The sequence below is a fragment of the Panthera onca genome, chromosome B1 (assembly GCF_046562875.1).
Source record: "Panthera onca isolate mPanOnc1 chromosome B1, mPanOnc1 haplotype 2, whole genome shotgun sequence".
Taxonomy (NCBI): Eukaryota; Metazoa; Chordata; class Mammalia; order Carnivora; family Felidae; genus Panthera; species Panthera onca.
In genome coordinates this window covers 101,887,190-101,914,190 of record NC_138342.1, presented here as the reverse complement: position 1 = coordinate 101,914,190, position 27,001 = coordinate 101,887,190, and the positions used below count along the sequence as shown (strand labels likewise).

At 37.1% G+C, this 27,001-nt stretch overlaps 1 protein-coding gene across 1 annotated transcript in view; it reads left to right on the top strand.

The window, feature by feature from the left end:
- The window catches only part of NDNF (neuron derived neurotrophic factor), a 42,378-nt gene extending 15,630 nt beyond the window's left edge, over positions 1-26,748 (top strand). The window contains exons 2-4 of the mRNA XM_060654270.3: positions 10,137-10,325; positions 18,951-19,075; positions 20,765-26,748. Of these exons, the coding sequence (XP_060510253.1) occupies positions 10,138-10,325; positions 18,951-19,075; positions 20,765-22,158 (1,707 nt within the window). The 5' untranslated portion in view covers position 10,137 and the 3' untranslated portion in view covers positions 22,159-26,748. The remainder of the gene's footprint in view (positions 1-10,136; positions 10,326-18,950; positions 19,076-20,764) is intronic.
- The last annotated feature ends 253 nt before the right edge of the window (positions 26,749-27,001 follow it).

Below are 27,001 nucleotides of genomic sequence, written 5' to 3'. Positions count from 1 at the left end.
AGGATTCCTCCGCGAATGGTGGCACTCTGCAGAAAAGTGCCCAGGAGCATCAGTTAGATGATATTTGGCAGATGTGGGCTTATAGGAAGGTTTGTAAGTTGTATTTTAGCCTATCCATTTAGACACAGCTTATGAAGAAGTCTGGTCACATGCCAGACTGCAGGGTTTTCTTGTCAAATTTTCTTCATAACTTCTTTTTCTTTTTTTAATGTTTTAATGTTTATTTATTTTTGAGAGACAGAGATGAGCAGGGGAAGGGCAGAGAGAGGGGGAGACCCAGAATCTGAAACAGGCTCCAGGCTCTGAGCTGTCAGCACAGAGCCCTATGCGAGGCTCAAACCAACAAACAGCAATTTCATGACCCAAGCCGGACACCCAACCAACTGAGCCACCCATGCACTCCCTTCATAACTTCTGTCTCTCTTAGTTTCCTGCTCACTGAGCATGAACAACCCGTTATCAGAACTTTTTTTTTTTTTATTAAGTTTGTTTATTTTGAGAGAGAGAAAGGAGGGGAGGAGAGAGGGAATCTCAAGCAGGCTCCATGCTGTCAGCACAAAGCCCAATGCAGGGCTCAAACACATGAACTGTGAGATCATGACCTGAGTGGAATCTCAGTAGTAGTTTGCATCTTTGTAAACTTTGTAAAACTCAGTTTCTTTCTTATGTTGCCATCTTTCCTGTGAGGTCTGATGCACTCACCTGGACTGGAAGGGGTTCACAAGTGTAGGGCACGGAGGAGACCATCTGGGCCAACAAACCTTCAACGTGGATAGTTCTCCTGCCTGTGGTGAAAGTGTCCTGACTCAAACTGTGATTTTTCCACTGAACCGTGCCTCCTAACCTTGGGGGTGTAGGAGAGGGAAACTCTGTGTGGAAAAGAGAAGTTTTGCAAATAGGGCTCTTTGAAAAAGTAGCCTGTCCTGAGGAAGTACTTGTTCTTGCCTCCGTAGTCTTTCCCTGTGGTCCTAGGACACGATGTGGGGCTGTAGGGCCCTCTTCAGAATTCTTCCCAGGAATTCCAGCAGTTGATAAGAAGCATAGGTTGTAAACCATGAGATACTTATCTTTTAGCTTTCCTAAGTTTTCTCTATAATGGGATATTTTGCTTTTATGAACCTTCACAATTACTTCCTTACTGATCTCTCTGTATAAAAATATTTTCTTCCTCACTTCTTTCCAGACCATAAATAACTCAAGAAGAAAGGATGTCTTATGTACCTGGCACCTTGTTCAGTGTTTGGCACAAAGGAAGAGCTCAGTTAACATTTGTTTGTTAACTTTTACTGCTGCAGTTCTACGTCTGTGCCTCAGCCCTGCACTTCACACCTCTATCTCCCTTCCCAGCATCTGGCTCTTCTCCCCTTACCTACTTTCTCTCTGAGTCTTGTTCTGTCTTCACCAACTCTTGGTGAGTTTTCGCTCCAACTCTGAAGGCATTTATCATATGAGCCCCCCGTTTCCTCTTAGCATTGTGCTATCTTACATTGCAGGTTACTTTTACCCATAATTAATTGCCACTCAACTCGATTGTAAGCAGCAGAACAGTCTGAATCTACATTAAACATCTTTGTACTTTCAGTGTACTTTTGGTGTGTTACACACAACAGGGACTCAGTATTTGTTGACCATGACAATTCATGTCTTATCTTCTAGGCTGATATGTGCTGTTGCTAGATGCTCCTGGCATGTTGCCATATTACATCTTAGCTAAATTTCAGTAGAGGATGGGGTATACAGTTTGTTAACTGCTTTGGGGAACATTGCACAGGAAGTCATTTTCATTTTGTTGCAGACCAACAGGAAACAAGGCTTAGTTGCCAAACTAAAGTAAGAAAAGCAACCAAGCATATTATTTCTCCCTTAGGGGCTTTCATTATTCTAGGAATCATTAGCTGCGCCTAAGATCGTGGAAATTATCCCAGCTATCTCAGTTGCACATGCAGAGGAAATTTTGATAGGAGGAAGATGTTAACTGTTTTGTTCCAGTTTTACTTTGCATTGTCTTCTGTATTGCTTTTGAATTTATCATATCTTCTAATCACCTATCAGATGCATTTTAGGAGATCCACTCCTTCCTTTAGTAAAATGGGCCTGGCTTCCTGAATCAAAGACTACTCTTATCTGTAGTACACATTGTTGGCCATTTCTATGGTTCAGTATTCTTATTATTGGCAGTAGTGATGGTGGGAATACAGGGTAACTTACTTTAAAATCTGATCCTCTTTCAAGCTTATTCTGTAGGCATGACCATCTTTTAAAATTAGAGTGCCCTAGTCTTGGCCCCACTATGAACTACACACCATGAGGATCAGAGGGGAGGAGATGACAGAATGGAAACTGTATTCAGATCCTTGGCATGTTTTAATTTCACATTGCTTTTCCATGCTAATTTAATTTCCTTCCAGAATGAAAGTTGGCAATCATGTAGAGAAGCGGTAGAGGAGGTTGGAATCACTGCAGCTGAAATGCATGTGAAGGTCCCTAATCCATAGATCATTGACATAATGAACTCTAAAACTGTTAATAATCTTTCCCCTCTGTAATGACAGCCCGCATTTGGAGAGCTTTCACCTGTGGGTTCTGTGCCTGACTCTGGTTCTGCCTTGTTGAGGGAGGCTTACTGCAGCTGTGCTGTATAGATACTGCGGAACGAGAGCTCACGTGGCACGTGCCACAGACCGCTCCTTAGGGCCAACCCGGGGCCTTCCACTTCCACCTGCTTCATTTCACCCTTTGCAAATATGGAAACACACCAAACCACAATATGCTCTGTATTCCTCAAATTTTCAGCCATAGCAGAGGATACTTCTGTATGTATGAGAACGACCAACTAATTTCAGTTAACATTTTCGTTGTTTGCAAAAGACAACAGAACAGAACGATTTTGGGGAATCCAGCTTTTTTTACCACTAAATTTCAGCCTTGAGGGAATGTGCATGCCCACGCTGGGCATTCTGCTATTAAAGTGTGCAGATAGACCCCCTTTGCTCACAGAGCAGGCTGTGGCAGACGCGGGGGCCGTTCCCCCAACAAAGGCTACATTTTTTTTTTTCTTTACAGCTAGGTTAAATGCTTCAGATTTATTATCAGATGTGGCATGGATGATTCAAACAAAACAAATGCCCTTGAGTTTAAAAATAGAAGTGGAGAGACTAAATATTTGCACTTAAAAAGGAAAAGAAAATAACAGAAATCTCTGCGGCAGACCGTTCCTTGAAATTATCCTCACTAAATTATAATCATGCACTTTCCACTCTCTGTAATTAAACATTAGATTTCATTTATTCCAGATGCATTTGCCTCAAGTAAATTCAGAATGCCCGTCCTTCTTTTTGGGGATTGTAAATTTATTTCATGGTTTTAGCCTACATGTGATTGGGTTCATTGAAGAGTTTTTAAGTGAATCTTAATGACATTTTTTTTTTCCATTATTTGCTTGGTGTGGCCTATTGATACAGATGAATCTGATCTTACTGAGTTTACAACATGTAATATCTGTAAGAGCTGAATGATATATTTTGCAAATACATTCACATGTTTTTGTAAGGAACTTGCAAGCCCTTGGTGGCTGGTTGTGGAGGAATGGAGAAATTTGATTTGATCATCTCACTCACAGGTAGACTGAACTGTTGGCTGCTGTTTCTGAGGAAACTACAGCACTGATAAAGGTCACAATGTCTTTAATATACAGGACAGCTTCTATTTCAGAGAGTCTTAGTTCATGAAAACCTGAAACAGCGTTTTATTTACCAGATTTGCAAATCCCTTACATTAATGGGATAATATAGCTAAACCATAGTCTATAAATCTAAAGGCAAGCTTTTTAGTGGCTTGGAATATTTCCCTACTCTTAAGACAAGATTATCAATTGGGATTGTGGTCAAGTACATCTAATATATTTTTTAAAAGAAGTAAGAAAGTAACCAAATTTATTTACTTATAATCATTGTTTACACAATTTCCAAAAATAAATTTTTATTTTCACCAAGTGAGCCAGTGGATTAACCAAGATGATAAATTGACTAGCCGGTCATATGTAATTAAAGATAAATTTTGCGAAATGACACTAGTGAAGTTGTAACAGACACCATAGGGCAAGTTTTATTGCTTTTACTATACTCTGCTTTTGTGGTAATAGAGGTTGGCCTGGGTGTTTAGTTGATACATTGGTAAATTATTTAAACTTCCCTTTTTCCTTGCTTGCCATTAGACTGTTTTACAATCCTCAAACATTTCTGCAGGTTTGTGGTAAAAGCGTATGCCAGGTCAGTTTGACTATTTATTTTAACTACACTAAAGGCTCTACAGAATAAAATGTTTAAGTTAATACCGAAAATAAAATCTTCGAATGAGTTGTATGTTTGCAGTTATCCATCATATGCTCTACTCTCTACCCTTTAGGAAACAACACAAATGCTTCGTATCTCTTCATTGGCATTTTCTTTAAAACTGATCTCCATTTCATCCCCTGTGCTTCCTAGTGTCCCCTTTCCCTCTATGGGATGGGAGAACAGAGAGCCCGGCAGAGAAGATGGCGGAGAGGAATGGGAGAAGTGACCCTGGTCGTCATTCCTAAAACATCCCCAAGAAAACCGCTCTCCGCTCTTCCTGATCTGTAGCTTTTACCCACTCTCCAGAGAGGGGGCAGCAAATATAAAAGTAAATTTTTATATGTAAAAGATTCTTCTTTTAGAACCACTGCTCGTTTGCCTTTATTCTAATATGAACTAACTGGACTCATATAATGTTTCCAAATAGTTTGACCTTAAGTGTGTGTGCGCACGTGCCATAAAAATGAATTATATTTAAAATTATTTACTTTACAGTACCCACACCTCTCTCAATCTTTGTAAGGATAGAATGCATGGTTAATCTTTGGACAATTATATTTCAAAAACAATTTCTTTTAATCTAGGACACACGGGTTTTCCAAAGAATAAAACTATCCAATAATCTAGATTATCCATAATCTAGACTAAAGGTATATCAAACCATTAGGTCATTTTTCTTTTCTCACTTCAGTCTTGGCAGGATCTGAAAGTGTGTGCCAGATATGCAGATGCTTCTGATGACATGAACAGCGTCAGAGTTTTAAATTCGCATCTAAAATCAAGTATAGCATTTATATATGTAATTCATCAGAATTTTAATTGAAACAAAGTCACTCTTCTCAATAGGATAACACCATCTAGTTTTCCTAGGCTGTGAATAATTGTGGAACCGAGTTGACTGCTGTGCCTAGAAAAATAAAAATATTTGGAATCATCCTAGCAACTTCCTACTTCTATTGGAACTAGACCCTTGATTATAAAAAGATAGCATGGTTTCTTGCTATAGATAGGTTGCCTAGATTACTACCAGATGCCCATGACAAAAGAAATAATGCTGAAAGAGAAATTCTAAGGAATGTTATTTAACTTAAACTCTAAATCTAGATAAGCTCTGGATACCTAGAAGTAACAAAAATAAATGAGAGGAAAAGTTATGCCATTAGAGGGCACTTTTGTAATCTTAGAAGAAAAGTCAGTTCTTATAGACTAGCTTACCCAAGTCTTACTCATGAGAGGAATGTATTTTTTTAGTTGTTTATTTAAAGTGACTAATTCTTAAGCTGAGTGTCTGAGAGAGAACATTTTATTGGTAGGGGAAAAATCTATATAATATTAAAACAATCCTTTAAACAATATCTAAGTAAAGCTTTAAAGTTGAATTGGTGAATAGAAATTGTAAAAATATACACAACATGTCTGCGCAATAGTTTTTTGACCAGCTATAGTCAATGCTTCCTTTATGTGGAGTTTATTTAAAGTAATTCTGCCTGTAACCTGATGAAATTGGTCAAATGATTAACTTTCCCTAATAACAGAGTAAGCTTTTTCCCAACAGTAGATGAGTGTTATTAGATAACATTTGAAAAAGATAATCCTGTAAAATATAAAGATCTGTGCTTTTGGATCACACTATTTTTTTCCAGTTTTATTGACAAATAGTTGTCACACATCACTATAAAAATATAAGATGCATAGCATAATAGTTTGATCTATATATATTATAAAATGATTACCACCATAGGCTTAGCTAGCATCTATCTTCTTATATGTATACAATGAAAAAAAAAGAAGAAAAGAAAACAGGGATCATAAAAATTTTAAACACCTTTCCAAAAATTGTCTGTCTTGTCTATAACATATAGCAATTAATATGGTTAGAGTTGTTTCAGAAACAAAACATTGGCCTCATAGAATTTTAGCTGGGGAAATAATTTTATATATATATATATATATATATATATATAGAGAGAGAGAGAGAGAGAGAGAGAGTTGAGTCTACTCTCTGTTGGTGGTAATCCAAATAAAAACATCTACCTGAGCTAGTAGTGATCCACTAAAATAATTCAGTAAGAAAAATGTAGTGTCAAAAATATGAATGAAGAATCTAAGATTTTACTCTACTTGTAAGTTAACAAGTTAACCTGTTATACATAGTTTCATTGATACTAGATGGCATCAGACTACTGGGTTGGAGACAAAAGCAATACTCAGAGCAACTCAGAGCAATAGCAGAATCCACAGTATTATCATTTTCTCCCCCTGGCTCACTGACTTCCAATTTCCACAGGATGAAAAGAGGGCCAGATAGCACTAGCCCCCAAATAGGGTTTTTTTTTTTTTTTACAAGAGAGAAGCCCTGAGCTTGGGGAACTCAGATCTTCCCTGATATAGTGATCATGCCTGCTCCAGAAGCTTTATCTTCCAAGGCTTTTCATTACACAAACATCCTTGAAAAGATAATCTGGCACAAAAGCAGTCAATTCTTCTGCTTCCAAGACATGCAAAACCAATCACAGAGACCCATGGAGAATCATCTCTCACCACTTACTTTGTAGAATCCTGTCATCTTAAGTTGTTCACTGTTATTTGTTTATTTATAAATTAAAAAGTAGCTGATGTGGAGAATATACAATAATCCTACTTTTCATATTTTTAAACTTACATATGGTAAATAGTTTGTATTTTTTACATCATATTGTATCACTATGTGATCTTACCGGTCCAAGCTTCAGTTAGATCATTTTTGAAATGAGAGAAATAATAGTGCCTGTGTCATAGGGTTGATGTAGCATTACATGAGATTATATATATATATATATATATATATATATATATAGCATTTAGAAGAGTACAGCATGTTCAAAACAAACTTTGTTAATATTGTTATTTTTAACTCAAAATTCATTTCTTATCATTAGCTGATTCAATAAAGAGAAAGTTCTGCCAATGGATGGCTGAGGATACTGGAAAAATTCCCACCAGTGATAATTAGTGACTTGTCTGACTCTGGAGCTGACTTAAATATCCCAAATATCCTGGGGCACTGGGCAGCCTCTTCTGCTCGGTTATGGTGGTACTGTGCAATTGACAACTTCATGGGCAAACATAGAGCCTAATGAGGTAAAGCTGTGCATTAGAGTGGGTCTAGAGCAAACACACCTGAGTATCTCATGTTCAAGTGCTGCCATGGCATGTTGGCTCTAAGTTCCTAATAAGTATAGAAAGCCAAATTCTAACCATTTCTAAAGAGACAAATCTTATTATCTAGCTGCTTCTGCTCTCAGGGGGCAAAGTTTCAGGGACACTGCTACAGAGTAAACAGGACATATTGTGCTGAAATAATAATTATTTCTTAACAGGGGCAGCAAAGCAAATTCTAGCATATCAGATTTTGCATTTCTTTTAGCCACAGGAGGAAGGGCATCAGAGGGGAGGAATTAAAGGTTGTGAGTAGAGGTCCCATTTAGGTTAGCCAACTATGTCCATGCTTGTTTCAAATAGGTTCACTGAGTTTTGATTTTGATATATCTAGCCATCTTTTGTAGTTATAAGCTTCATCTGCTATTAGTAACTAATGTGAGCTCCTGCTTCACATCCCCAACTGCCCTTGGATCTCATCCTGACAATCATTCGGATATCTGAGGTTCAGATTACTTAATAAAACTTAAGAAGGCCTGGCCTTACTTCTAAACTGCTATCTAGTTGGGAAGAGGAGTTGAGTATTCAGTCTCAGAATCACCATTCGTTTTCAAAGTTTAGAGATCATCATCCAAACCCTTCAGAAAATTGAGGTCCATCTGGAGTGCTTAAGTGAATTGCCTTAGATTACACATCTAATTAGTGCTGAAACCAAAAAGTCAAATTTCTTAGCTCTCAGTCAAGTTTTCATTCAATTACAAAACAATCGAGAAATAAGGATGAAAAATAAGAGCCCTTGTAAGAAACTGTTATGCCTTTGTTGAAAATATTACAGAGGAGAAACCTTTGGGCTCTACAGTCATCTCCACCTGGATTTCTATCCCTTCTCTGATTATGTAAAAGGAGATTTATTATTATATAAGAATAGTACCTACTTCACAGATTATTGCGAGGGCTAAATGCAATAATGCAGTTAGCGAATTTGGCGCCTTTTTTTGCACATAGTAATTCTCAATTACTGCAGCTGTCTTATATGGAAAACTGCAGAACAAATGGCAAAAAAAAAAAATGTTTTTGAAAAAGGAAGTTAAGGAGCGCCTGGGTGGCTCAGTCGGTTAAGCGGCCGACTTCAGCTCAGGTCATGATCTCGCGGTCCGTGAGTTCTAGTCCCACATCGGGCTCTGTGCTGACAGCTCAGAGCCTGGAGCCTGCTTCAGATTCTGTCTCCCTCTCTCTGACCCTCCCCTGTTCATGCTCTGTCTCTCCCTGTCTCAAAAATAAATAAATATTAAAAAAAAAGAAAAAGAAAAAGGAAGTTATTAAATTTGCTTTTTGGGTAAGCTCACTGTGAAAAAGTTTCTTCTCACATTCTCATAGAAAAGAAAAGTTTATTCCCTTCAAAAAAAAATTTTTGGTTGTATGAATCTATTTTTGATAGCACTCCAAGGAAGATAAAGTTAAAGTCAAAGGATGGTTTAAGTAGAGGTGATCTCGTAGCTATAGGAATGACTCTTTATAATAAAACTGGTGTTCATTTCATTTCAAATTATTGCAAATATTTCCATTCGACTTTCTCACTATTTGAAGCACTTATGTGTAAAAACACTGTCTTTCCCTAATGCTTGAATTCCCTGATGTATGTTGTCAAAGAGATAAAGGAGAACAACTCCTTACAGAGTTCTTTCTGTGAGAGAGAAAGGCACCAAATCCTCAGCAGAAGCAAAGCTTTCACCAGCACTTGACATGAAAAGAACTTGCCTACCTTAGACTTCCTGTTAGGGACACTGAGACGTGTAGAAGATAGTGTCCTTGACAATGTTCCTATAGCAATGTGCAGTAGAGAGTGATCCATAATTACCTAGAGGATCTTTGATAAAAGACAGTTTGAATGCCAAAATGTAACTCCATGAAAATATTCTGTTGGAGTAGTAAATACATAACTCTATGGGAGGTTAAGACAAATGACCAACGATACAACTTTTCAGTGGTCTCATTTAACCTGAGAGTGGTAATCCAAGCCCATTTCTATTACAGTAAAAGTTTCTTTTGTTTGTTTGTTTTGTTTTTTTTTTAATGTTTTGTTGAAGAGTCTAGTAATGAATGATAGTTAGACATCAGCAAATAACAACCTTTATTTTGGACAAATTGCTTAACCTATGAGAAAATTAAACTTTATCATCTCTAAAAATCTCTGATTTATGAAAATCTGATCTTGGGAATCAGAATAATACTATACATGTATAATCTTAGTCAAATTTCAAGAAAGAATAAAAATAATTGTGCAATGGTAATTTTCTGGCTCTCAGTGAGTCTCTATGATTTATGTTATAGTTCAGTCATTGAGACATTTGTATACACATTTCTGCAATAACCACGTTGGCTTTTCTGCCCATATTGAAGTGGGGATTTTCTCTCTGAATACCCAGGGAAGTTAATGCATCAAGAGTCCTTTTATTTCAAAATCTTTATAAATCCTAGTGAATTTGTTATCAACTCTATTAAATAGTATGGGGGAAAAAAACAACAACAGGAAAGTTATATCCGAAATGCATAATATAGCTCTGTCTGTCAAAACTAAAATATTCTTAACCCTTTAGAACATTTGCAATGTGCCCAAGTGTCTATCCACAGAACTAATGTAAGCAATCATTTCTTTTGCCCCAGGATGGTGCCTCTCCATTGGTGTCTGCTGTGGTTGCTACTACCACTCAGCTCAAGGACTCAGAAGTTACCCACTCGAGATGAGGAACTTTTTCAGATGCAGATCCGGGACAAAGCATTTTTTCATGATTCATCAGTAATTCCAGATGGAGCTGAAATTAGCAGTTATCTCTTTAGAGACACACCTAAAAGGTATTCTCCCTGCAGTACTCTCTTTATCAATAAGCTCATAAATGATACTAAAAAAGAAAGTAACTTTTTAGACTTAGATTAGATAACTTGCAATCAACCTCTGAATAACATTGCCTATTTTCTCTAAGAAAAGAAAATGACAGTGCAACTTCTAATCATTAAGTAGAGTCTGTTTGATCCTTACTGATTGTGATCTCTCTGGGGATAGAGAGGACAATCTTTGTAGTTCTTACATTTTGGAATGATTATTTTCTTATCTTTAGGATAGCAGGAAAATTTTAAGAAGGACTCTGTAGGATTATGATGAAATTATCTAAAATAAGGTTCAGAAAAGGGGCATAGGAAGACCCTGAACTCACTTTCTCCTTTTAACACAACAAATCTATAGCTGCATGTAGAACAGTTCTCTCTGAAGAAGACCTGAAAACTAGCTGAAGAGTTCCTTCACACAAAGGATAAAAAGGCCGCTTAGAGATGGGTAAGAGAAGCAGAGAAATGGTCTTGCCAAAAACCCCACCCCTAGTGTGGTAACTCACAAAGAGGAAGGCTCTGACAAATATATAGCATATTCCTGAGGAGCAAGGGGTTTGAGCCCCATATCAGGCACCCCAACCTTGGGATCTGCATGCACCAGAGAGACAAGCCAAAACACCTGGCTTTGAAAACCAAGAGGGCTTATTTCTAGGAGACCCAAAAGGCTATAAGAAACTAAGACTCCACTCTTAAAGGGCATATGCACAAATTTACTCACCCTAAGACACAGTGAAAGCACAGTAAGTTGAAAAGTTCCTGGACCACGTGCAAAGGAGATTCATTAGCTAATCTCAAAGTCTTCTAGAGGGAAAGGGGTCTCTTAGAACTCTTTCCAGGCATGGAGGTGCTGGCAGGTACTATTTTTGCACTCTCCTTCTACCTTGCTAGTACCACTTAGCCCACATTTGTGCCCTCCCATGGCTCCATCCTGCTAAACCTGGCAGGCAGGCATGCCCCAGCCTGGCACTGCACCACACCCTGACTAAAGCCAGCAGGTGTGCACGGGCCACAAAGGGGATGGCCCCTTGAATTCCTGACCAGGATGGTTACATTTCTGAGCGCCATGGGACTGAAACAATCAGAGAGACTGTCATTAGCAGGTTACCACCACCAGGGCACTGCATAGACTAAGACTGACACACCCCCAGTCTCCCTGTGACCAATCCTTCAAAACTGAGAGAGACAGCTCTTTCACCTAATGCATAGAAACCAACACAGTCGAGCAAATGGGGAGGGGGGGGGGGAACAGAGGAATATGTTGCAAATGAAAGAACAAGATGAAACTGCAGGGTGGGGGGAATCTTAATGAAACAGAGATAAGTTATTTACCTGAAAAAGGGTTCAAAGTAGTGGTCATAAAGACACTCACCAATCTTGGGAATAGAATAGGTGAACACAGAAAATTTCAACAAAGAGATAGAAAATATAAGAAAGTACCAAACACAAGTCCTAGATCTTAAAAACTCAATAACCTAACTGAAAAACACACTAGAGGGGTCAGTAACAGACTACATAAAGCAGAAGAAAGAATCAGTAACCCAGAAGATAGGGCAGTGGAACTCACCCAAAAGAGCAGTAAAAAGAAAAAAGAATTTTAAAAAGTAAAGACAGTTTAAGGAACCTGTAGGACATTAAGTAGAACAACATTTGCATAATAGAGGTCCCAGAAAGAGAAGAGAGAAAGGAACATAAAACTTATTTGAAAAAATAATGGCTATAAACTACCCTAACCTAGAAGAAAAACACACATCCATGTCCAGAAAATCCAGAGAGTTCAAAATAAGATGGACCTGAAGAGATCCACACCAAGATATGTTACCTTAAAATGTCAAAAGTCAAAGACAAATAGACAATGTTAAAATCAAGAGAAAAACTTGTTGCAAATAGGGGAATACCCATAAGATAATGGCAGATTTTTTTAGTAGAAACATTGCAGGCCAGAAGGGAGCGCATGATATATTCAAAGTGCTGAAAGCCAAAAACTTCCAAGACCAGGAAGATTATCATTCAGAAAAGAAGAGAGATAAAGAGTTTTCCAGACAAGCAAAAACTAAAGGAGTTCACTACCACTCAACCAGCCTTATAAGAAATGTTCAAGGGACTTCTTTAAGATGGAAAGAAAAGGCACTAACTAGTATTAAGAAAACATATGAAAGTAAAAGTCTCCCTAGTGAAGGTAAATATAGTGAAGTAATCACTTAGAAACCTCACATGAAGACTAAAAGACAAAAGAAGTAAAAAATAGCTAAAACTACAGCAATTACTTAAGGTACACACACAATAAAATGATGTAAAATGTGACATTAAAAGCATAAATTGGGGGACTGGGGAGTAAAAAATGTAGTCTCAGAATGTATTCATACTTAACTTGTTATCAACTTAAAATAGACTGGTGTATATATATACATAGGTATTTGTAAATCTTATGATGACCACAAAAGAAAAAACAAGATTACAAAAAAGATAACGAAAATTGAATCTAAACACTAAAGCAAGTCATCAAACCACAAGAGAAGAAAGCAAGGGAGGGAGAAAGGACAAAAGGAGCAAAACAGCCAGAAAACAATTAACAAAGTGGCAGTAAATACACACCTACTTATAATTACTTTAAACATACAAGGACTAAATTTAAACATAAATGGACTAAGTTCTCTAATCAAAAGACAATAGAGTGCCTGAATGGATTTTTTAAAATATTGTATGCTCCTTACAGGAGATTCATTTTAGATATGAGGACACACACAGAGTGAAAATAAAGGCATGGAAAAAGAAATTCCATACAAATATAAACCAAAAGAAAGCTGGGGTAGATATTGCTTATATCAGACAAAATAAACTTTAAAACAAAAAAACTGTAATGAAAGACAAAGATGGGCATTACATACAGGGTTCAATCCAGCATAAAGATTTAGCATTTGTAAATATTTATACCATCAATAGAGATAGGAGTACCTAAACATATAAACAAATAACAGACCAAAGGGAGAAACTGACAACAATACAATTATAGTAGGGAAAGTTAGTACCCTATATTAATCAATGGATGCATCATCCAGACAGAAAATCAATATGGAAACATTGGCCATAAATGACACAATAGACCAGATAGATATACTGGGTATATATAAAACATTCCATCTATAAGCAGCAGAATACATATTCTTCTCAAGTACACAGGATACATTATATGTTAGGCCACAAAAAAAGTCTCAGTAAATTTAAGAAGATTGAAATTATATCAAACATATTTTTACACTATAATTGTATGAAACCAGAAATCAATCCACAAAAAGAAAACTGGAAAAAATCACAAATACGTGGAGATTTCAAAACATGTGACTGAACAACCAATAGGTCAACAGAAAAAAAAACAAAAAATACCTTGTGACAAATGAAAATGGAAGTGTAACATACCAAAATTTACGGGATGCAGCAAAAGCAGTTATAAGAGGGAAGTTCATAGCAATACAGCCTACCTCAAGAAATCAGAAAAATCTCAAATAGTCTAATTTTACACCTAAAGAAACTAGAAAAATAGGAACAAATGAAGCCCAAAGTTAGAAGAAGGAAGAAAATAATAAACACCAGAGTGGAAACAAATGAAATAGAGACTAAAGAGACAATAGAAAAGACCAAGGAAACTAAGAGTTATTCTTTGAAAAGATAAACAAAATTGATAAACCTTTATTTAGTTTCACTCACTAAGATAAAATGAGTGGACTCAAATAAATAAAATCAGAAATGAAAAGGAGTAAGTTACACTTGATAACAAAGAAATACAAAGGACCTACTATGAGACTACTGTGAACAATTATATGCCAATAATTTGGACAATCTAGGAAAATTGGATAAATCCCCCAAAACATACAATCTTTAAGACTGAATCATAAGGAAATAGAAAATCTGAATAGATGAATTACTAACAAGGAGATTGAATCAGTAGTCAAAAGCATCTCAACAAATAGAAGTCCAGGACCAGAGAGCTTCATTGGTGAATTCTACCAAACATTCAAAGAAGATCTAATACTTATCCTTTTCAAAATATTTCAAAAATTGAAGAGGATGGAACAGTTCCAAATTCATTTTATGAGTCCAACACTACTATGATACTGAAACCAGATAAAGACAACACACACATAAAAGAAAATTATAGGCCAATATCCCTAATAAACAAATGCAAAAACCCTCAACAAAATATTAAGAAACAAAATTTAACAATACATTAAACATATCATACACCATGATCAAGTGGGATTTATTCCAGGGATGCAAGGATGATTCAACATCTATGAATCAATCAGTGTGACACCACATTAACCAAATGAAGGATAAAAATCATCTCAATAGATGCAGAAAAAGCATTTGATAAAATTCAACATCTATTTATGATAAAAACTCTCCACAAAACAGGTATAGAGGGAATGTACCTCAACATAATAAAAGCCACATATAACAAGCCCATAGCTAACATCATACTCAATGGTAAAAAGATGAAAGTTTGTCCTCTAAGATCAAAGACAAGACAAGGATGCCAACTTTTGCCACTTATGTGTAACACAGTATTGGGAGTTCTAGCCCAAGCAATTAAGAAGAAAACAATATAAAAGGTGTCCAAATTGGAAAGGAAGAAATAAAACTGTCACTGTTTGCAGGTACGATTTTTTATATATAGAAAACCCTGAAGATTCCACCAAAAAAACTGTTGAAACTAATAAATAAATTCATTAAGGTTTCAGGATACAAAATCAATATACAAAAATCTGTTCTGTTTTTATACACTGAAAATGAACTACCAGAAAGAGAAAATAATAAAATAATCCCATTTACAATTGCATCAAAAAGGTTAAAATGCCTAGGAAAAAATTTAACCAAGAAAGTAAAAGACCTGTACACTGAAAACTGACATTGATGAAAGAAATTGAAGAAGACATAAATAGGAAGATACTCTGTTTTCATGAATTCGAAGAATTAATATTGTCAAAATGTCCATGCTACCCAAGGCAATTTATAGATTCAATGCAATCCCTATCAAAACTCCAATGGCATTTTTAACAAAAGTAGAACAAATAATTCTAAAATTTGTATGGAACCAAAAAGATCCTGAAAACCAAACCAATCTTGAGAAAGAAGAACAAAGCTGGAGGTATTATGTTTCCTGATTTCAAACTATATTACTATACTCCAAGGTATAGTAATCAAGACGGTATGGTATTGGCATAAAAACTGATACATAGATCGATAGAACAGAATAGATGGCCCAGAAATAAAGCATGAACTTATGGTCAATTAATTTACCAATAATATACAATTTTCCAAGAATATACAAAAGAATATACAATGGAAAAAGGACAGTTGTTTAGTAAATGTTGTTGGGAAAACTGGACAGCCACATGCTAAAGAGTGAAATTGGATTACTAAACTCCTGAAAGAAAACATAGGTAGTAAGAGTAAGCTCCTTGATATTAGTCGTAGCAATGTTTCCTCCCCTCCCCCTGGATCTGCTAGGGCAACAAAAGCAAAAATAAGCAAGTGAGACTATATCACACTAAAAAGCTTCTGCACAGTGAAGGAAATCATTAACAAAATAAAAAGGCAACCTACTGAATGGGAGAAGATATTTGCAAATCATGTATCTAATAAGGGGTTAAAATCCAAAATATATAAAGAGTGTATACAACTTAACAACAAAAACACAACCAACCTAATTAAAATATGGGCAAAGGATATGAATAGACATTTTCCAAAGAAGGCATACATATGGCCAACAGGTACAGGGAAAGATGCTCAACATCATTCATCATCAGGGAAATGCAAGTCAAAACCATAATGAGATATCTCCTTACACCTCTCAGAATGACTATTGTCAAAAAGACAAGAAATAACAAATACTGGCATGGATGTGGAGAAAAGGGAATCCTTGTGCACTTTTGGTGGGACTATAAATTGGTGCAGCCACTATGGAAAATAGTATATAGGTTCCTCAAAAATCTGTAAATAGAACTATCATATCATCCAGCAATTCTACTTCTAGGTATGTAGCCAAAAAACCCAAAGGGTTGTAATGTACAGCATAGTGACTACAGTCAATAATATTGTATTGCATGTTATGTAACTTCACATGGTTAAAGGGATAAAGTAGACTTACTGTGATGGTCATTTCACAATACATACATGTATCAAATCATTATTATGTACATCCAAAATTAATATATTGCATTTTAATTATATCTCAATAAATATAAGGATATTATTATAAGGATAATATTTCTTTGAACAATATGATTACATTCTTAAAATATTAAACCAAACTATAGTAAAAACTATCACTGTTCATTTACCTTTACTCCATCAACAGATTGGGTTCATACAATGGTTATAAATATTTTAACTTTAAAAATGACTATATATATCTATATATATATAGATATAGATATAGATATAGATATATATAGTGTATATTGTTAACACATGCCATGCAGCCTGGCCAGAGGAAGAAAATTCTACTCTCCAATATATATTTGTTTATTATTTCTTGTCTTTCCCCTTCCACCCCCCACAAATAAAGATTGGGGGCTTTGATATTTGGATGAAATGTTATCTTACACTAAGTGGAGAGGTGCAGAAACAATAGAAACATCATTTCTAGGTGTCAAATATGCAATGGGAGGCATTCATAGACATTGTTGATATTACAACTAAAGATGAAATTCCAGATATAATTTAGCAGCAGTGGATAGCTTTTTTCATTAATTATTCTTAGGTTTACACATAAATTCCAAAGGCTAAATGGTTCATGGAGTGTTTATCCCTCAGTTTTGGCATTATAATTTGGGACCATGTTTTCTTAGTTATTCATTACATTTCTGTCTCCCTCACCAGCCAGTAAATAGTTGGAGCACATAGATCATGCCCTGTTTTCCCTGATTGCTGTTCTCTTCCACAAGTGCTCTGCGCATGGTAGCCAACAAATGTTTCTCAAATTGTTAAAGTTTATTCAGATTATCTTTTATCCCAAATCATAAGTACTTCCATATGAAAATGTTGAGTTAGAGGGACTCCCTGCTGTTTTATATGTATAATGAGTACCTTGTGGAATGCAAGAATTGTTTTATTTGTCATTGGTTGCCTATGGCCCGTATTTAAGTTACTAAGACAGTTTCTTTGGGAAATAAGCTACTTTCTTGTTTGAAGTGAGAACAGAAGGTAGCGGATGAACTGACATTGATTTCTGCTTCCACAGCTAGTGCTGCTACCCTCACAAAAATCAAAATGTAGTCGTTTTGAACATTTTTTCACTTACGTGATGCCAAATTGTTTTGTTTTATCTATTTCTTTGTAATATAGATGAGTTCAGTTGTGTGTATAGTGTTAACACATGCCATGCAACCTGGCCAAAGGAAGAAAATTCTACTCTCCAAAAAGTAGACTGAATTGAAAACTCAGCCACCTGACATATGTCTTGAAGGATGCTTATGGTACATATAACTTTCCACACAGTAAATACTTCAGTCATCTGGTTGTTTTTTCAGGATGACATCTGGCTTTACTATTTCGTGAATAGGTTGTTTTTGCTTTTATAGAGTCTTCACTTTATTTGTCCTCCCACTGCCCTACCCCCACCTTCCTTCTTTTAATTCATATTTGAGGGGGGACGAAGTACTTCTAATGCCATTCAGATTCTGTATCTTTCGACAGAATAGACTCTAGGTGTAAGTATCCTGGGTCTGGAACAATAGGGTTAGTGCTAGGTTTCTTGGGTTCTGTTCATCAATTTAGTAATTCATTCATTCAAAAATATTTAACAGGTACCTACTACGTGTAGCCATCAGTGCTAAATTCTGGGAATACAATGGCATGGCAAATGAACCTTAAATGGGCCTGTGTGGGGAAATTGACAATCAAATAATACAAATATACAGTCACAAATTTCAATAAGTGCCCCAACTGAAAAGTACAGGAGGACACTCTGAGAGTATATAAGAGAACCTGATCCAGAACGAGGAGTCAGAAAAGGCATATTGTGACACTTATGTGTAAGGGCAAAGGGGTGTATTTCAGGCATATGAGAAACATCCCAGAAGTTCTAAGATAGGGTGGATCCTGGAAAACTAGGGGATCCCACGTGGTTTGAGCATAGAAGACGAGAAGCCAATGAGGCAGGCAGACCCCCCCACCCACCCCCACTGAGGAAGTTTTAGACTCTGCAAACAATTAAGGACTTTTCCCCAAAAGCCTAAAGTCTAAGCTTATTCATCAATTCATTCAACAAATACTGATTAAGAATTATTTTAGTCTCTCAGTCTTCATCAATGAACCTTGCCCTCTTGTAGCTTTCATTCTAGTTGGGGGAGATAGAAAAATAAAGAAGTAAACAAAGAAATATAATATGTCAGGTAGTGATAGCTGCTTTGAAGGCAAATGAAGAAGTGTGAAAGAAAGCTTCTCAGGAAGGAAGGTGATATTTTACATAAGGGGTCAGGGTAGATCTGTTAAACGAATGAAAACTAAAGCAGCCAGTGATTTTTCCAGTGACTCTTGATTGTAAGTCTTAGAATGAATGATCTCAGTCTGAACTGGTCCACTTCCCCATAGGTATTTCTTTGTGGTTGAAGAAGACAATACTCCACTATCAGTCACAGTGACTCCCTGCGATGCACCTTTAGAGTGGAAGCTGAGTCTCCAAGAGCTGCCAGAAGAGGCAAGCGGGGAAGGCTCAGGTAAGCAGCAGAATGAATCTGGCCCCAGACCTCTGAATGGATAGCTAAAAGGCTTATGAAATATACATCCTTCTGTTAGTAAGAAGAAAGAAAAAACAGCATGAATGCATATGTGAAGAAGCTGGAGACTTTGCAGTGGAGATGAGGGAAATGGAAGGTGGCATCAAATGATGGTGATCTTAGTTAAATGGCTAAGGGAGACAGATGTGGAGACTGAACGCGTGAGGAAAAATGGAGAGGTTTGGACTAGGCTCTCTAGCTGTGGTTTGCAATCTTACCAAACATTGGAATCAGTACCGGGGGCTTTAAAAACTATTGATGCCTGGATCCCACCCTTAAAGGTCCTGATTTAATTGTCCTGGAGTGTGGACTGGATATTGGGACTGTTTAAATTTCCCCCCTCTGTGATTCCAATATGCAGCCAAGATCTCTGGGGAATAAAGAATGGCACCAAAAAGAGGAACAAGAAGGCATTTAGCACCAGTGCAAGTCCAGGATGACAAGACAGTCATGGTGTGCGTGAGGTGTGCGTGAGGCATTTAAAGAAAATGCAGCTGGTGGAAAGCAAATACCGAGACACACGGAAATGAGAAGAGTCCATATATGAATCTGGTGTGATCTCCTTTTAAGGGGTGAAGGCATCACAGCTTAAAGATGAAGCCTTGGTGACTGGTGCCAGGCGAAGGATGCCAGCAGGCTGCTCCACTCACAGTGATAAGAGGACGTTGTAACTAGGAAAATATGGGAAGTACAGCAGAGGAGATAGAGAATAAAGAGCCACATGAGATTGTGTTAATCTCATGGTTTGGGAATATGAAAGTCTACATACCTCACTCAAGCTGCAGTAATAAGCTGAACAAGGTTCATTCCCACCCTGGCAACCCAGTCCTTCATCAATTCCTGTCAGCTTATCTGGCATTCGTGTGATATCTGAGGTTAACAATGAAAAGAAAAAATTAGTTTAGTTTCAATATTTTCCTCCTATTATTTCTGTGCATGTGTTCTCTACACTGAAAATTAGGTACTCCTACTGGACCTTTATATTCTATATTTTAATGAGAGATTGTCCAGTCCTAGATACAAGAGCAAAATCTGTGAAATGGCTGGCCATCAAAATGCAATCAGGTTGAATCCTTTTGATAAGGAGATTGACAGTAGGGATTAGTCTCTAAAATGTTTACAGTCTTTGACCTAAAAATTCCACCAATTGGAGTCTATCCTCAAGCCTAAATTTAAATTCAGAAAAGCTTAACATATATATAAGAGCACTATTTTAAATGATCAAAAATTGACCAACAACATTATTTTTATGATATAATATTAATATAATAATAACATTGAGAAAGACTGGATTCAAAAATGAAGGTTTGCCTGGGAACATATATGGATGAGAATAAATGTTATTAGGTTATAGAGAAAGATGAAATAAATCAATTGCATAGATGGAAATGAATGAAAATATTAGTAAAAGACTGTCTCAGGATCAAAAAATATTAATAAAGGACTGTCTCAGGATCAAAAGTTAATGATTTTTTTATCTTATTCTTTTTCTCTATTTCCCAATTATCTACTGGGAACATTATTAGTTTTATAACAGAGAAAAAAGAAGAGTCTAAAAACACAATTTAAGGTCAGCAAGCCACAGTACACACCCTGACATGTAGCTTGTATTTCTCTCATGTCTTCTAGGTGACCCAGAGCCTCTGGAGGAACAGAGGCAGCAGATCATTAATGAGGAAGGCACAGAATTATTCTCCTACAAAGGCAATGATGTGGAGTATTTTATATCTTCTAGTTCTCCGTCTGGTTTGTATCAGTTGGAGCTTCTTTCAACAGAGAAAGACACACATTTCAAAGTCTATGCCACCACAACCCCAGAGTCTGATCAGCCCTACCCCGAATTACCTTACGACCCAAGAGTAGATGTCACGTCCCTGGGACGCACCACAGTCACCTTGGCCTGGAAACCGAGCCCTACAGCGTCTCAGCTGAAACAACCCATTCAGTACTGTGTGGTCATCAACAAAGAGCACAATTTCAAAAGTCTCTGTGCTGTTGAAGCAAAACTGAGTGCAGATGATGCTTTTATGATGGCTCCAAAACCCGGGCTGGACTTCAGCCCCTTTGACTTTGCCCACTTTGGATTTCCTTCAGATAATTTGGGTAAAGAACGCAGCTTCCTAACCAAGCCTTCCCCCAAACTGGGGCGGCATGTCTACTCGAGGCCCAAGGTTGACATTCAGAAAATCTGCATAGGAAATAAGAACATCTTCACCGTCTCAGACCTGAAACCCGACACGCAGTATTACTTTGACGTCTTTGTGGCCAACAGCAACAGCAACATGAGTACGGCTTACGTGGGCACCTTCGCCAGGACCAAGGAAGAGGCAAAACAGAAGACGGTCGAGCTCAAAGATGGAAAAGTGACAGACGTATTTGTCAAACGGAAGGGAGCCAAGTTTTTGCGGTTTGCCCCGGTCTCTTCACACCAAAAAGTCACTTTCTTCATTCACTCTTGTCTGGACGCTATCCAGATCCAAGTGAGAAGGGATGGGAAGCTTCTTCTGTCGCAGAATGTGGAAGGCATTCGGCAGTTTCAGCTCAGAGGAAAACCTAAAGCCAAGTATCTCATTCGCCTGAAAGGACACAAGAAAGGAGCATCTATGTTGAAAATACTAGCGACCACAAGGCCGAGTAAGCAGCCATTTCCCTCTCTTCCAGAAGACACAAGAATCAAAGCCTTCGACAAGCTCCGCACCTGTTCTTCGGCCACGGTGGCTTGGCTGGGCACTCAGGAGAGGAACAAGTTCTGCATCTACAAAAAGGAAGTGGATGATAACTACAATGAAGACCAGAAGAAAAGAGAGCAAAACCAATGCCTTGGACCAGATACAAGGAAGAAATCGGAAAAGGTCCTCTGTAAATATTTCCACAGTCAAAACCTACAGAAAGCAGTGACCACAGAAACAATTAAAGGACTTCTGCCTGGAAAATCTTACCTGCTGGATGTTTATGTCATAGGACATGGGGGGCACTCGGTGAAGTATCAGAGTAAAGTCGTGAAAACCAGGAAGTTCTGTTAGTTACCTCACAGAGAGAGATACTATTACATAGAACTGCAGGAGAGACACGAAATCACTTTCAGTATAAACTGACTACTCCCACAGCTGAGAGAAGTTGTGACTGGTGCTGGTACTGGGGAAGGAAGGATATCAACTTGTGTACATGGATGTTTATATGAGTAACTGTTGAGGAGCCTTGTTCTAGTGTGCCCCGATGGCACCTAGTGTGTGTCTGCTGCCCGTGGATGTCAAAGATAGAGGACATCTTGAAGGAACTGCCATCTCTTGCTTTGACCACTGCATGAACTGCTTCTAAATTATTTTATTACCTAAAAATCTAAGATAATGCCATTCATTGCACACATCCACAAAATGCAAATCATTCCTCTCTATAGATGCTAGGATATATATAAATTATTTTATAAAGTCGTTTTAAATGTCAGTGTTTCTATGATTGTAAACTATTAAATTCTTTTCCTGTTAAAGTACAGATCTAATCTAAGTATATTAAGTGGACAGCCCTCTAGTCAGTTATATTGCTATTGTAAATTCTTATCTGTTGAGTAAAATGTTTAAATACTATATGTATCTCATGTACAAAGTTGACATACATTATATTCATGTACATAAAATTAAAGATATTAGATTATATACTGTTCATTTTCCCAAGCAGCTACCACGGTGTATTCAATTTCTATTCTGCTCACAAAACTGCGTCTTTATAGAATTTGGCACCAGAATTGACCCTTTTTTAACAGTTAAGAAAGCATGTTGCATCTCTCTAAAGTTTCTGTGGCATTAGAGAGAGTTGCTACAATTTGTATTTTGACACTGAATTGGAGCCAGAGCCAGGTATCAGCAGGGTTGAGGGAGCTCTAATAGATTTGTTTTAAAAGAATAGGATAAGCCAAACACTGTAGCTTGGTAAGTGTTCAACACATCGTTCTTAATGACCTAAAATGTATTTCATTTATTTTAAAAATAAGCATCTGTTTTAAATACAAAATTGGGACATTGCAAGTATTTTCCATCTTCTTGAATATTAGCAAAATAATTATTTTAATTTCGACCCGAAGCAATCTAGCAACCACCAGTTAGGACTCGAGCTAGAAATGAGGAAACGACAGAAGCTACTGTTTTGTAACATTAACAGTCTGATACTTTGATTTGTCATGAATTTTTACAAAGTAATTTAGGTGTAAGATAAAATATAGGCAAATAATAACAGAAACCGTTTAGCAAAGACTGCACAAAGAGCTGCTTTAGATGGTTTCATTCTCCACAGTTCTATACATGAGATGTCATGAGAACATTAGCTCAGGATTCAGCGAGTGTAAAGTCTGTCATCACCAAAGCCACATAACCTTAAGAAAATCTAGTAACTCCCGTTGCCCCCCTTTTCCATTTATAAAGTAGGTGGTGACAGATTCAGATAAGGAGACATTATAAGATACCTTCTTTATAAGACATTGTCTTTTGTAGAATTCTGTGAGTCTTAAATTACAAGGTGCTCCTGTAAATACAAGTGGGGATAGATATAATCTCTTAACTTCTACACTGTCCCCTACATGCAGGCACCACCTTTCATACAGCAGGCATGCATCCGTAGCATTCCTATGGAGCACAGAATTGCTTTGGCTAAGATAAGTGGTGGCCAATAGGAAAGGTGCTCTGATCACCTTAGGATAAAATATTTCCACTAAAAATCTATCCTCCCACTCCTCTAGGTTATGATATTAAAAGGAAATTGATCACATCTAGATAAAACAGTAATGACACCTGAAAGAATTTTTAAAAAGAAAAAAAGAACACGTACCGAAGCCAGGTAGCCTATCAGACTGGAAGGAGAACTTTAAAATTGACAATATCCCAGAGATGTTAACATCCTAAGCTATAAACGTGGTGCATTTGGAGGGAGAACCAACTTTCTCGTATTACTCACTAATATGTTATTACAGACCAAAGTGCTAAATGGAGCCACAGTGGATCAAAGAGTTATTGCAGCTTCTGAAGGCAATGGACTTAACTCTCAGATATTGCTTAATGCCTGGGAACCCCTGGGAACAGGGCCAACTCAATTTAACCAAGTTTTTGCTTTTCAGCCAGCTGTGATGCTGGTTACTACATAGTTTGGATAAATTTGAGAATTCTTTCATGGCCCCAGTGAAATTTGCCTTTTAGAACTTGTAGGGAAATTAAATACACATTGTGAAACTTTTATCAGTCACAAAGAAAGGGTAAAACCTATTAAAAATAAAGATCTCATTTACGAATGTGTTAGAATTTTAGCAGCACTCAGGTGAGCTGGAGACAAGAAACAAAATTGTTCTTAATTAACAAAGAACTAGAAAGTAGCTAATACAAAAGCACCACCTTATCTTCTTTAAACTCCAGGATAGCTGTTTTGAGAACAGGGCTTTTAGAATACCAAGGATAGCCATAGTATCAATGAGGAGGGAAGAATCTTTGAGGACACTTACTTCAAGGTCACTCTCTTTATTTTTCAGGTGCAGAAGAAATTAAAGACCAGAGAAATAAAAATAAAATTCTCATGGTCGAAACAGAGAGTGGAATTGCCCAGATTCCAAAATATTTACCGGAATGTAAATCACTAATTCTTGAGGGGGAAATGTGACTTGTGGATCATTTTCCAAAAGTAAATAATTTTTTTGTCTTATTTATTACTTCAAAGGAACTTATTCTTAAAGGCCATTTCAGATTTTCTTAAGAATGTGTGTAACCTATGACTGACTTCAAACTTGTAAGAAAAAAAATTAGTTATTTTCAGAGACATGAAGTATTTTAGGTTTTCATGCACATACAAACTTGAGGCTATAAGATCATTAATCAACTATTGTAATGATAAGCCCTGTATTTTTTGAATCGAAAACTATTCAGAATCTATAAAAAAATTATAGGAGATGATTTTCTTGGTTAAATTATTTTGTAATCAATGTCTAGCTTAAATCTTTAAGTGTGAAGCATTAAAAGGTATGTGCTGGAAAGGATATATTCATTCCTTATTTTCATTACTCAGAGTACATTTGAAAAGATCATGATTTTGGTGTCTTGAAAAGCCAAATGAAATGAATTCAATTAAAAAAAATCACTTAGGTGAACTCTCCAGTTTGAAATCAGTTTAATGATTCTTAATAGATTAGAGGTCTAGATGTATTCAATGAAAACACACACACACACACACACACACACACACACATACACCCTCAGTTTTATATACAACTCAGTGGATTTGATGGACCCCAAACCAATCAGGATCTCTTCCAATACTTTACCAACCCCTTTTAGAGATCATGTATTTCTACTAACTCATTTTATAGATGAGGAAATTGAAGCCCAACTAAGATGAGAACCCAGATTCCTGCCCTCCCAGTAAATGTTCACTCTAGGATTTCATTGTAAGCATTTCTTTACTCCAGAAAGCATGCAGCGGCTCATCCAGAGTATATTTCTTTGTCTCTCTTCCTTGGCTGGTTTCAAAGCAAAACAAAACAAGAACTAGCATCTAACTTGAAAAACAAGGTCATTTGGAGCATCTCCAACCATTTCCTTCCCCACTTTGATATGGTGTGATGGAGACAAAATCGTCTGGGAACATGACTTTGGGTTGTCACCAGCACCAAGAGAAGTGACCACTGCCAGACTTCAGCTGTCCTCTGCTCTTGGTTGTCCACAGGACCTGGGAGGCATCAGGGCACACTCATTGTTGTGTTTTCCCCCAGAGAATTTTGGCCAGATAAATATGCAGTGGTTTGGGATTTGAGCCTTGTCTGTTGCTTGAAAGGTGGAAAGTGAGAGAGAGGAGGGCAGGGAGATAAAATGGAGTGTGGAGAAAAGTATAGTTTTAGCTAATTTCTTTCTTAAGAGGCCTGAGAGAATAAGGGCAGTGAGATATCTGCTATAGCTTAACCTTATTAAGGTTTTGGATTCTGTTTGATGTGAAATATTGTATTGGAAAATTTGATCTAGATCACCATCCACTCTATTAACATTTTATCCACTGATTGATATTCTCACTTCCTAGGAATGGTCGATCATGTTATTTGGATAAGATTTTCGCTTCTGTTTATTCACATTCCTCCTTCTCAGCCTTTGAGAAATTTAGTAATCAGAGTTCAGAGATAACGTTGCTTAGAATGGCTTTTCATATCTACCCTCACACCTCTTTCGAAGATACTTTTTAAAAGTTTATTTGTTTATTTTTAAGAGAGAGAGGAGCAGAGAGAGGAAGAGCAAGCAGGGTAGGGGCAGAGAGAGGGAGAAAGAATCTCAAGCAGGCTCCATGCCGTCAGTGCAGAGTCTGAGTTGGAGCTCAAACCCATGAACCGTGAGATCATGACCTGAGCCGAAACCAAGAGTGGGATGCTTAACAGACTGAGCCACCCAAGTGCCCCTCAAAGATTTTTTAAAATATTTTTTCAAAGTGTAAAATAAATTGAAGTCTATTGATTGCCATCACAGAAAAATAATTGGCTCTGAGATTGAGGGGTGCATGGCCTTAGGCATAGTTACATTGGCATTTTGTCATTATTCAGATACTAATAAAGATATGGTGACATCAGGTACCCCACAAGTGTTAGAGGGGGAGGAAAGTAGTACAAGGAGGGACACTGAGTCCTAGTAAAAGACTCATTAAGAAACAGAAATAAGGAGGAATGTAATTCACCATCCCATTATGCTACAGAGAACTTTCAGCAAAGCGTCAGGTTTTCCTGAAACTTGTCAGAAAGGTAGATTTAAAGACTTTGAGCCAAGGACACATCAAGCACCCTCCCAGGATGTGGATGTGTCCTAAGACTTCAGAATTTGAAACAATATTTGAGTTGAGACAAAGGTGTAATAAAGA